The sequence below is a fragment of the Lathyrus oleraceus genome, chromosome 3 (assembly GCF_024323335.1).
Source record: "Lathyrus oleraceus cultivar Zhongwan6 chromosome 3, CAAS_Psat_ZW6_1.0, whole genome shotgun sequence".
Classification (NCBI taxonomy): domain Eukaryota; kingdom Viridiplantae; phylum Streptophyta; class Magnoliopsida; order Fabales; family Fabaceae; genus Lathyrus; species Lathyrus oleraceus.
Window position 1 is genome coordinate 164,927,027 of NC_066581.1, and position 11,172 is coordinate 164,938,198.

The 11,172-nt window shown below is 38.9% G+C and overlaps 1 protein-coding gene across 1 annotated transcript; it reads left to right on the forward strand.

Annotated features, from left to right (window-relative positions):
- The first annotated feature begins 588 nt into the window (after nt 1-588).
- Nucleotides 589-10,591, forward strand: LOC127130243 (pentatricopeptide repeat-containing protein At3g23020-like). The gene is made up of 8 exons (XM_051059287.1): nt 589-801; nt 888-985; nt 1,074-1,169; nt 1,264-1,317; nt 1,410-1,466; nt 1,795-1,879; nt 9,537-10,003; nt 10,501-10,591. The coding sequence occupies exons 1-8, from the start codon at nt 589-591 to the stop codon at nt 10,589-10,591; spliced, it is 1,161 nt and encodes a 386-aa protein (XP_050915244.1).
- Nucleotides 10,592-11,172: the final 581 nt, after the last annotated feature.

The window sequence follows — 11,172 nt, forward strand, 5'->3', positions numbered from 1 at the left end:
TTTTTCAATTAAGGGAAAAAAGAGACAGATTTTGGCAATACTTTTGATTAATAAGACACTTACATCATAGATATTGGAGGCTTTAGAATGAAATAAACTAAAAAAATACAAAAAACTAATAAGTGATTTTTTCATAGAAAAACCTCCAAAAACATGAAAAAGATGGAAGAAGATTTGGAAGTGTCCTCTGAACTAATTGGGTCGGTGATGTGCTTAGTTACCTTTTAACAATTCCCTTTTGAAATATCTTAACCTTCGTTAATTAATCCTACATACACCCCAGCCTTTAAAATTAATAGTAATACATTTTTGTTTCAAATACAGCACGTGGTAATGAAGTGAAAACTATTACTGATGCAATATCAGTTGCAATTCAGTGGAGTTTGTAACTAACAAACCAAAAATGAGGTAGTTAGATAATTAGTTTGGCAGTTAATTAGTTGGTTGCACACAATCCTAGAACACCCTCTATCTAGTTATATAAAGAGAGAGAGCACAATGCTCATTGTCACCATCACTTCTCAAACACTCGTTTTAACTCTCAAGAACACACACACTCTCTCTCTCCTCGTCACACACTCATCACACATGGCAAGAAATTCAAAGAAGAGTGCAAGAAAACGATCCATGGAAGAATGTGTTACCAAGAAAAATGAAGAGTTCCCTCATGAGAAGAGTGGAAGAAGCAAGAAAAAAGAAGAGTTCCCCGTTGAGATTAGTGGAAGAAGCAAGAAAAAAAAAGAGTTCCCCGTTGAGATTAGTGGAAGAAGCAAGAAAAAGCAATTCAGAAAAGAAGATCAAGTAGGGGAGTCGAGGTAAGATTGGTATCTTTTCATATTTTTTTAGAAAGAAAATTTAGTTTAATATTTTGTCATTTCCACATCAAGATTCATGAGGAATTGGAGACGAACAAGTCAAAGAAATATGGTGAAATGAATGGAGGAGGAAGTGAGAAAGATTTGAGGAGGGAAGAAAGAAACAGAAGGTAGTTTTTATTTATTGATAATTTTTATTTGGTTTATAGTATAATATTTTATATTTGAGATGTTTGTTGGTTGCATTTGATTTTTCAGCAAGAAAGAAAGAAGGATGAAACCCCAAAAAAAATGGTTTGGTGAAAAATTGATAAGGGAAGCCGATGCATTGAGTAGGAAAGAAAGAGAGGAATAGTGAGATTTCTTTTCATAGACTATTATTATTTAATTGATGTTTTTTCATCCAATGCAAAGCTGATTATTCTTATGAATTTATTTGGTGTTTTAGTATGAAGGAGGGTAAAAGAATGTTGGTTTTTGAGGACGAGGAAGATAAAGCCAGGTGCTATATTAAGTTATTTGATTGAAATAATTAAATATTGTTGATAATTTTACTTGATAGTGAGTTTTTATTTATGTTTGTTTGTTCTACAGACATGGTAAAAAGAAGAGAAAGAAGCACTCTCGTGTTCAGAAGAAAGGGAAGAAGGGGTAAATGAGTATGATGTGAAAGCATGGGCTCCTGGGAGCAGTGTGTTATAGAAAATTAGGAGAACCGTGACATTTATTTTAGATAGTTTGTTTTAAAACCGTAGGCAAATAATATGTAATTCAATAGTATTGGTTTGTGGTGAAGACAAGTATCCTGAATTGTTAGTTCAGTAATGTTGTAATAATTGAAGCTAATCATAAGCTGTTTGTGGTGAAGACAAGTATCGTATCATACTAAAATCCAAGCATATTATAGATTTCAAAATTCAATTTTACATATGACAGAATGCATATAGAGATATTAATACTGCTCCATAAAAATTTGTAGAGAGAGCTGCTTCTGCTTCTGTCTGACTTGTGAAGTCAGTTACATCCCATATGCGGATGATGTTAAAATAGTCTCCTTAGTTTTTGTATGCCACTCTCCACATGTCAATCCATTTGTATTATTTAAATCACGACTCTCTACATGTCTTCCTTTATAAACTCGCTCGTAAATCTGCAATGCAAGAAAAAGAAAGTCAAGCAAAGCATAAAATGGGTTGAGACAACTGGGAGTCGAATAGAGTAATACGACAACGACACAGAGAGATAGGGTGAGGATAGTTCTACCACTTGAGCGGATACTAACTCCACTTCATGGATTATTACACTCTCTCTTTATTCTCTAGGGACTAAAACTAAATATTAACATAAATTGGGGCCTAAAACTAAAAATATCTTACTTGCTGCATAAGGTAATCAACCTCATCTTTATGTTCAATTGAGTTTTTTTTGTCAAGTTTATAGTGTCGCAACGCGAAAAACAACCGGCGGAAAAAAAACAGAGCCGTCACTGACGCTATTCATCCGCGGACGGAAAGGGAGCGCAGGACTAACCTAAGAAAGGGGAAAGGAACGATCTTACGACCAGAGATTGCAAGGCACGGGAGTCGGTTACGCAAGGGGAAGGTATTAGCACCCCTCACGCCCGCCGTACTCGACGGGATCCACGCTCAAAAGAATAGGAAAAGGTTGCTGATAGACTGCTCAAAGAAATGCACAAACTGGAATAATAAAACAGGTGAAAGAAAATGGAGGAAGTGGACTCGGCAGGATGTCGCATCCTGGGCCTACGTAGTTTGTCAGAAACAAACATCAGAGTCGACGTAGTTCGGGGAAATGGGAAACATGCTCGCTAGGACATCGCATCCTATGCCTACGTATCTTCTCTATCCAGAGTAAGAATCAGAGCACTCGTAGCTCGGCTAACGCACGCCGAAACAAAACACCGAAAAGAGACGCTGAGACGTCAAAAGAAACACAACAAGGAAACAGAAAGCCAATAGATGGACTTATATCTAACTCCTCAAAGCAAATAGGAAACAGAATGTCAATAGATGGACTTATATCCTACTCTAAACAAAAAAACAAACAAGGAAACAGAATGCCAATAGATGGACTTATATCCGACTCCACACAAAAGCACACGCTAACCAGCGAACACCAAAGAAAAAGGTTATCGGATTGACAAACTAATAGGGAGTCTGGAACTCGAGCCTAATAGTTGTCACACAAACACAAAGAGACGCTGAGACGTCAAAAGAAACAAAAAGATTGAACACACACAAAAAACAAAAGGTTGAAAAAGAAAAAGGGTGAGAAACAAACTAATAGGGAGTCTGGAACTCGAGCCTAATAGTTGTCAGGCAAAACACACGCAAAAAAGAAAAAGGTGCCCGGAGAGATCTCGCTCGATCTCCTGCCTACGTATCTCATCTGGTATGAGAATCAGGGCGACATAGTTCCCCTTAACAGGGGAGAAACTCTCTCCTAACCAGAGACCAGGGAATAACAAACTAAAAAGGAGACTGACTCGAGCCTAATAGTTGTCATGTAAACAAAAGTCCCTAGGTTAAGGTCTCTAATCAAGAGTTTGACTCACATAGGAAGCGAGTCAACTCAAGTCTTAACTCTACATACGTTCAACTTCCTCGAAAGTTGATCGTACGACTCCTACAGCAAAGGAGATGAGAAGTGGAAAGCAGATAAACATGCCAGCATAAGTGAACAAGCATCAAAAGCAAACACATCAAAAGCAATCATCACACTCTATATACAAACAAGAGGCTCAGACAAATGGTTGGGCTTTAGTCAAGAGGGGTCATATCAACCTCGACAAACAAGCCAAAACTGTAGGGGTATGCTGAAGCTCTTAACCACTAACATTGAGAGTTAGGGTGAAGCTGATCAAATATGGAAATGAGGATTAGACCTCATGCTCTTAACCCTGGCCTGGGTGAGCTCAAATCAAAGAAAACGTGGGGATCCAGAAAGAGGGACCCTATTCCACTTGACCGACTCTATACAAGATCTTGGGTACATTGTTCAAGAGCATCAGCACGTAGTGCGAGCATAATGAACGACTCACTGAATAACAGGGGATTGATTGCTAATCCCTTCTATCTATCAATTGCCTCTTCACTTAGGAGTACTTAACAAGTAACATGCCTCATTTAGAGGTCTTTGGCACAAATGTAAACAAACACAAACATTGCCTCTTAAGGAGGATTTCAGCCAAATGCCTGCCAAAAAAGTGACAGGGCTTCCAGACTACATGGAGTGAGAAGGCTAAGCTACCTCAGTGGTGTATCAACCATGATCCAAAGCAAAGCTCAAGCAAGAGCTAGCAAGCGACTAATGTACCTGTACAAAAGCTAACCGGTTAGTATCTCAGACAACCAATCAGAAAACACACAGTGAAACTATCCAATATCTACACAATGCAAGTCATAAGTGCAAGCACTCAAGTGAGTTCATCACATCAATTGACCTACAAGACAACAAGAGTTAGTAATCAAAGGTATTGGCATCTCACAAAGTGAAACCAAACCAACCATTAGTGCCAAATGCTCAAACCTGAAACACAAAGCACAATTAGTATGTGTACAAACCATAAGTGCAAAGACCAAGCTCAAAAGCAAGTAAAATGACCAAAACAGAAGTCAATATTTTGCACAAAGCATATTCAATCAACTAAGAACATGTCCTCAAAAGGACCAAGATCAATTCACAAGGCAAAGACATCAAATGATCAATGGAATGCAAGGGCAAGCAAAGGTGCACAATATGGACATCCAAGTTAGAAAATCCAAATCAAAACAGAAAAGCATCCAATGATCATAAATTTTTTAATGTGAATTCAACATGTTATGTACATATATCATGCAAAAAATTAGATCCAGAAGATCTCAGATGATATATGAATGAAAATGCATAAATGCAACATCAAAAATGTGACACAAATTGTCACACTACATGTTCATGTGTCCAAAACAGTGATATCAAATGATAAAAATGCCAAACCAAAGCTCAAAAATCACATCATGAGAGAGGATCCAGCACACCAAATTTCAGACCAATTGGATAAACCATGAGCATTTCACAAAGCATTTAATGTAGCATATCATTTTGGCATCATGTTCAAACAAACAATCACAATTTAAAATCCAGAATCACACAATTCATGAAATTAATGCTGAAAAATACTAGACATTAAAACAAGAATGTGAAAAAAAGTTTGGATCAATTTGGACATGTCTACTATTTTTTATGATTTTTCAAATTAGAACAAATAAAATGGATCATGCATGAAAATAGGAGGGAAACATTGGATTCAAATGAAATCAGCAAAATGCAATCATCCAGGTTCGAACACATGCCATGAAGGTTGACAAAAGGCGCTCAAAAAATTAAATTCACAAAACACATTGCTAGGAATCGAACTCAGGCCAAGGAAGGTTCAGAAGAAAACAAATTAAATTTCAGAAACAAGCTCGCAAAGAATCAAACTCACGCACACATGGTTCAAAGGCGCCCAAGTGAAACGCAACGTTTCACTTAATGACTAGGCAGCCACATCACAAGGTCAAGGCAAACGCGTGGAGCGGTCAAGCAACAAAGGCCAATCATAACGACATGCAAGCGGCCACGCAGACGCCACAGTGGACAAGCCCTAGGGACACATCAGACGCCAGAGTTGTAGCTCCGGTCGTCTTCCCCGGTGGAATTCCGGCGGAGCTCAAGCGAAAATTTCCAGAAATTGGAAAACTATATATCGTTGGAACCGCTGAATCATGCAGATCACGAATATCATAATCAAATCATCTAAAATCTCCTAGATTCCACGGATCGAGCAAAAACAAATTATAGATCTAAACTTTAATTCAACATAACCTCCTCATTTCTTCACCAAAACCAATTCTAAACATATCAGCATGATCACCTAAGCAAGATCTACAGGCTTATGGCAAGAATTTGGCAAAAAAAAGAGGTCTAAAATTCACCAACTTGAAGTGGCAGTAGCTGGAATCGCGCGTTCAGGTGCTCAAACTCTCCAGATATGCTTCAATAATCCTCCTATGAAGCTTTGTGCAAGAAATAGTGGTTGAAGGCACGTGGATCTAGCTCAATTCTCAAGCTCCATCAACATGTTCATGCTTTCGATCTGCTCAAATCTGGACCAAATTCTTCAAATCAAACGTGGATTCTTGCTCAATGATACTCCATAATCATGATTATGCAAAGAAATTGATGAATTGTGTGAAGAAAATTGAAGTTTGAAGTGAGAGAAAAAATGGAGGGAAGCTTGAATATCAGATCTGAAATGTGTTGTTATGGCAAATGCAGTTATGATTAGGCTTATATATGATGTGCTAATCATGCTGTTAATCAAATTAGGCTGTGGTTAATTGAGATTAATGAAATGTGAAGCAAAGTGCAAAAACATGCAAATGAGGTTATGCATGGACATGTGCACGTGAACAGTGCCATGCTGAGCTTCATCCTCACTTAAAACCAACCAATAAACATGATGGAATGATCAAATGGCTTGCATAACCAACCAAATTCAAATTATGGATTTTCCCTCCAAAAAGCACATGTATGAACACATGATCATATGAACTTTTTTCAAGCAAGGCAATGATTCATTTGGAAATTATTGGTCACAAGGAGCATTTTGCAAAAAGGATGGACCAATTTGGAGTTTTGGATCAAAAGTTATGCCACTTTGAACTTCCATGCATATTTTGTAATCATTTGGCCATAACTCCTCAACCAATCCTCAGATGATCATGAAATATGACTTTTTGAAAAGGGGAGAGAAAGATCTTCAACTTTCATGTTCACCAAAAATCCATTTGAAGCATATTTGATGTTGAAAAGTCAAGTTGAATATGGACCAAAAACTTGCCATTTTTGGAAACTTTCAATTAGAGGTCACTTTCCATTTTTGGAAGCTTTTGCCATGACTTCAAAATCTTCAAGATAGATGTTTAGAATGACAAATGGACCTATATTGAACATGATTGAAGTATCTCAACTCATTTCCCCACTTCATAGTCCTCTGTTGACTGCACAGTTGACTTTTTATGGTCCTTAGATGACCTTGACATGTCCTGATCAGCTTGAGCCTCTACCACTTGATGAATTGCTCATAAATGAAACCCTAGCCCATGTAAGCTCCTTATGATAACCATGTGATCCCCATATCAATAGAATGCCTCATCTCCTTGAGAAATCCTAGCTGAAAGAATGTCATTGATTAGGGTTGACCAGAGGTCAAAACCCTAATCCAAAGGAACTTGAGCATGGACTCTGAAATCCTTGATGATGAAAGAACCATGATGATGGTAATATATTCTTGCAAACAAGATAATGCTCAAGAACATTAAAGGATTAGGAAACCCTAATTGAAGCCCATACCCTCAGATGGTTGACCACCAATTCATAGAGACCCTCAGGCTTGAATCATGTAACTTCTCCATTTTCTGAAAAGACTTTGGAGGATGACTTTATTATTCTCATGAAATGCAAAATGCAATGCCTAATGTCTTAAAATATGGAATGGAATGTGTCAAACTAGTCCCAAGGGAAGGAGGGCAAATTTTGAGGTGTTACAGCTGCCCCTATTCAATCCACTGTGAACCTGTCGATATGAACAACCTCGACTTTCAGATGATCAGAGTGAAGAGCGGTTGAATACCAAGAACAGATGAACAATTTGCGCTCCTCTGGGGATTATTATTATTATTATTTGCTTTTCTTGAACCCCACAACCTTCTGATGATTTTTTTTTGTTTTTCTTGAACCCCGAAACTTCTTTGATTTTCATTTCCACCTCCGCCCGACAGAAATTCTTCCTCCAATATCGCACTACTGGGGAATACCGTTGACCCAACGTCACAATGCTAAACTCCTCAGAGTAACATGTTCCAACTTCCATCTCCGCACGACAGAAATTCTTCCTCCAATATCGCACCACTGGGGAATACCGTCGATCCAACGTCACGATGCTAAACTCCTCAGAGTAACATCTTCAAACTTCCATCTCCGCACGACAGAAATTTCCTCCAATATCGCACTACTGGGGAATACTGTTGATCCAACGTCACGATGCTAAACTCCTCAGAGTAACATCTTCAAACTTCCATCTCCGCTCGACAGAAATTCTTCCTCCAATATCGCACTACTGGGGAATACCGTTGACCCAACGTCACGATGCTAAACTCCTCAGAGTAACATCTTCCAACTTCCATCTCCGCACGACAGAAATTCTTCCTCCAATATCGCACTACTGGGGAATACCGTTGATCCAACGTCACGATGCTGAACTCCTTAGAGTAACATCTTCCAACTAGCTAAACCAATTCTCAAACGGTAACCACGGCTTGAGACTAGCTTATGCTTGCAATGCTGATGCATGAATTCTTACAGCGTAATGCTCCATAACCATGGAAATGCTACACAATTAGCTATGCTTTTCTAAATGATGAATGTATGAAAAGTATCCCCCTCAGGGGATTGCACGAACAACTCTGCTGAGGAACTCAATAACACTCCAACCTCCCATCCTGCTTGGGAATAGCACTGCTGCTGGGGAAAAGAACAACCCTTACTAGGGATGACCTCCACTGAACTTGATCCGCTTGGGGACTTTGCTAGGGAAAACAACAACCTTCAGACTTGCTGGGGAAATAACACCCTCAACCCTGCTAGGGGAAACAACAAACTTCAGACCTGGCTGCCAAGGAAACACCGACCTCGAATCCGCTGGGGAGATACGGAACACTTGACACGGAACACCTGTCGACTCGTCGAACACCGGCATTCATCATTTGATCACAGTGTCAGCTTTCCACTTCTTCAGACTTTGAAGAGTCTTCTTGATTAATCTTCTAGGATCGTCGCCATTCTTTCTATGCCTCGTCCCTGATTGGACTTCAAAGGATCTTTTGTCAAAAGCTTCACACCACAACCTGCAAGTGAGTGAAAATATCTAACAGTACCTGCAAAAGAGATCGTTAGATAAAAACGTGCCCCAGGCGCCAAACTTTCAACACCTAGGTCACTCAACCTTCCGAATAAGATTTCAAGTTCTCAATCCTATAAACATGCATTGGAAGGGACCCGTATGTTCTCAAAATGCAAAGATTCTTTATCAAAATAAACGGATGTTTTTGCAATCAAAGCGGTAATGAAAACAAAAAACAAAATTATTTGACTGAATATTGTCATACCCCGATTTTGGTCCTAAATTTTTTATGTTTGTTTGGCATGCTTGGTCTAACCTTACTTTGGTTTTATATGAGGATTGGTTTTTGATCCAAAGTCATGGTGTTGTGATTGTGGATACATCTATGGTCTGGGTCATCTGAAAAAAACCAAGTTTCTTGTGTTTCTAGCCACTTGCCAGTCATATTATTGGTTCATGGATACTATGTCAAAACCCTAACCTTATGGTCTCATTTCATGGCCTTGTTCTTGTACATTATCAGTCAAGTCATTCAAGTCATAAATAAACCAATGGTAAAACCAAATTTCAAATCAATTTTCAAACCATTTCAATCCATTTCATGTCATTTTAAGCCATTACATTTGATTCCACACAAGAAAATACAAGTCTTGACATTTTTGAGCAAATGTTGATTTTGGTCACTAGTTGACTTTTCGGTCAACTTTGACCAAAGTCAATCCAATGTTTCTTTCGGGTCACATACATATAACACTTTGATTGATACATATGGAAAGGCTGGTCAGCTTAAAGAAGCATCTGATACTTTTGTTAAGATGCTTAAACAAGGCATACCGCCTACCACAGTGACATTCAATACAATGACATTCAATACAATGACATTCAATACAATGATTCACATTTGTGGAAACCATGGACAGTTAGAGGAACTGAGTTCACTGCTGCAGAAAATGGAAGAGGTGCGATGCTCACCAGACACAAGGACCTATAACATTCTTATCTCTCTACATACTAAGCGTAATGATGTTGATATGGCAACAAAATATTTTAAAAGAATGAAGGCGGCCCACCTTGAGCCAGATCTTGTTAGTTACCGTACCCTCTTGTATGCGTACAGTATAAGGAAATTGGTTTGTGAAGCAGAAGAGCTTATATCAGAGATGGATGAGAAGGGCCTCCAAATTGATCAGTTCACCCAATCTGCTTTGACTCGGATGTACATCGAAGCCGGAATGCTTGAGCGGTCCTTGTTATGTTTTCATAGGTTTCATCTGGCTGGAAATATGAAATCTGAGTGCTATGCTGCCAACATTGATGCATATGGAGAGCACAAACATATTTTTGGAAGCTGAGAAAGTCTTCCTTTGGTGCCAAGAACGGAAGAAACTCAGTGTCCTTGAGTTCAACGAAGACATTTCATTTGAGGATACCAATTCCCATAATACAATATATACAGTTCAAAATGATAATCTTAGACAGAGATCTACACCCAACTTAAAAAGTCTTTGTGAAAAAGCAGCAGCAGAGTGTCTGCTGGAGCCACGGAATGCCATACAATTGCTTGAGATTGCTGATTCTCTTGGAGCAAATGATTTGTAGAAGTGATGGGACTGGATAAGAAGCTCAACCTGAAAATGCCAATTTCACAGGAAGAACATTGTCAGCTCAAGACAAAGGAATGAGTCAGCCAGAATTATTAAGATACATTCTTAACTAATATTTCTTTCATACAAATTACAGCTACTCAAAGATTATCCCTTTAAAAGATAGGGCAGCGCACAACAGCAGCAGAAAAGAGGGGTATACCAGTTCTCAAGTTGTTATTGGATAAAGAGGAGCAAGTCTTAAATATGATCTTGAATGACTGAATCTGCAGCAAGAAGAGGGCTAGACCCGGAGGAAGTTGCAGACCTCGACCAAGAGACAGGCAACTGATCCAAGATCGAATTAAGGAGCTGAGAGATTTGGTTCCAAATGGTGCAAAATAAGACGGTGGCTGCAAGATGTACCCATCCTGTTTCAATTGCGCCCCTGGTCCATAACCGATCACACCAGCCATAACCTGCAAAGATTAAACCAAATCACATTGGTCACTATCAAAACCTGCTGCCACTTGAGTGAGTTCTTAAATTCTGCTAGCAAGGCAACTGGAAACAAATTTCAACCTACAGGCCACAAACATGGTTACCACATGATCAAGCACCTTGTGGACAAATTCATGAGCATCACCCTGCACAACCAGAACACGACCATACACCAAGTTAAACCTTCAAAACTATTTCCCAACTTAAGCCTACATGTTTTTTACATTACACCTCAATAAAATAGCATACATGGTAGCTTACCTGGTAGGAGGATTCAACATGGTTCACACAGGTGCACTGCGAACCACAACCATATGACCAAGTCTGA

Coding starts and splice junctions, on each gene's coding strand:
- LOC127130243 (XM_051059287.1), top strand. CDS start 589: ATGGCAAGAAATTCAAAGAAGAGTGCAAGAAAACGATCCATGGAAGAA. Junction 1,170..1,263: donor AGGAAAGAAAGAGAGGAATA/GTGAGATTTCTT, acceptor TTGGTGTTTTAG/TATGAAGGAGGGTAAAAGAA. Junction 10,004..10,500: donor GAAGCCGGAATGCTTGAGCG/GTCCTTGTTATG, acceptor TACAAATTACAG/CTACTCAAAGATTATCCCTT.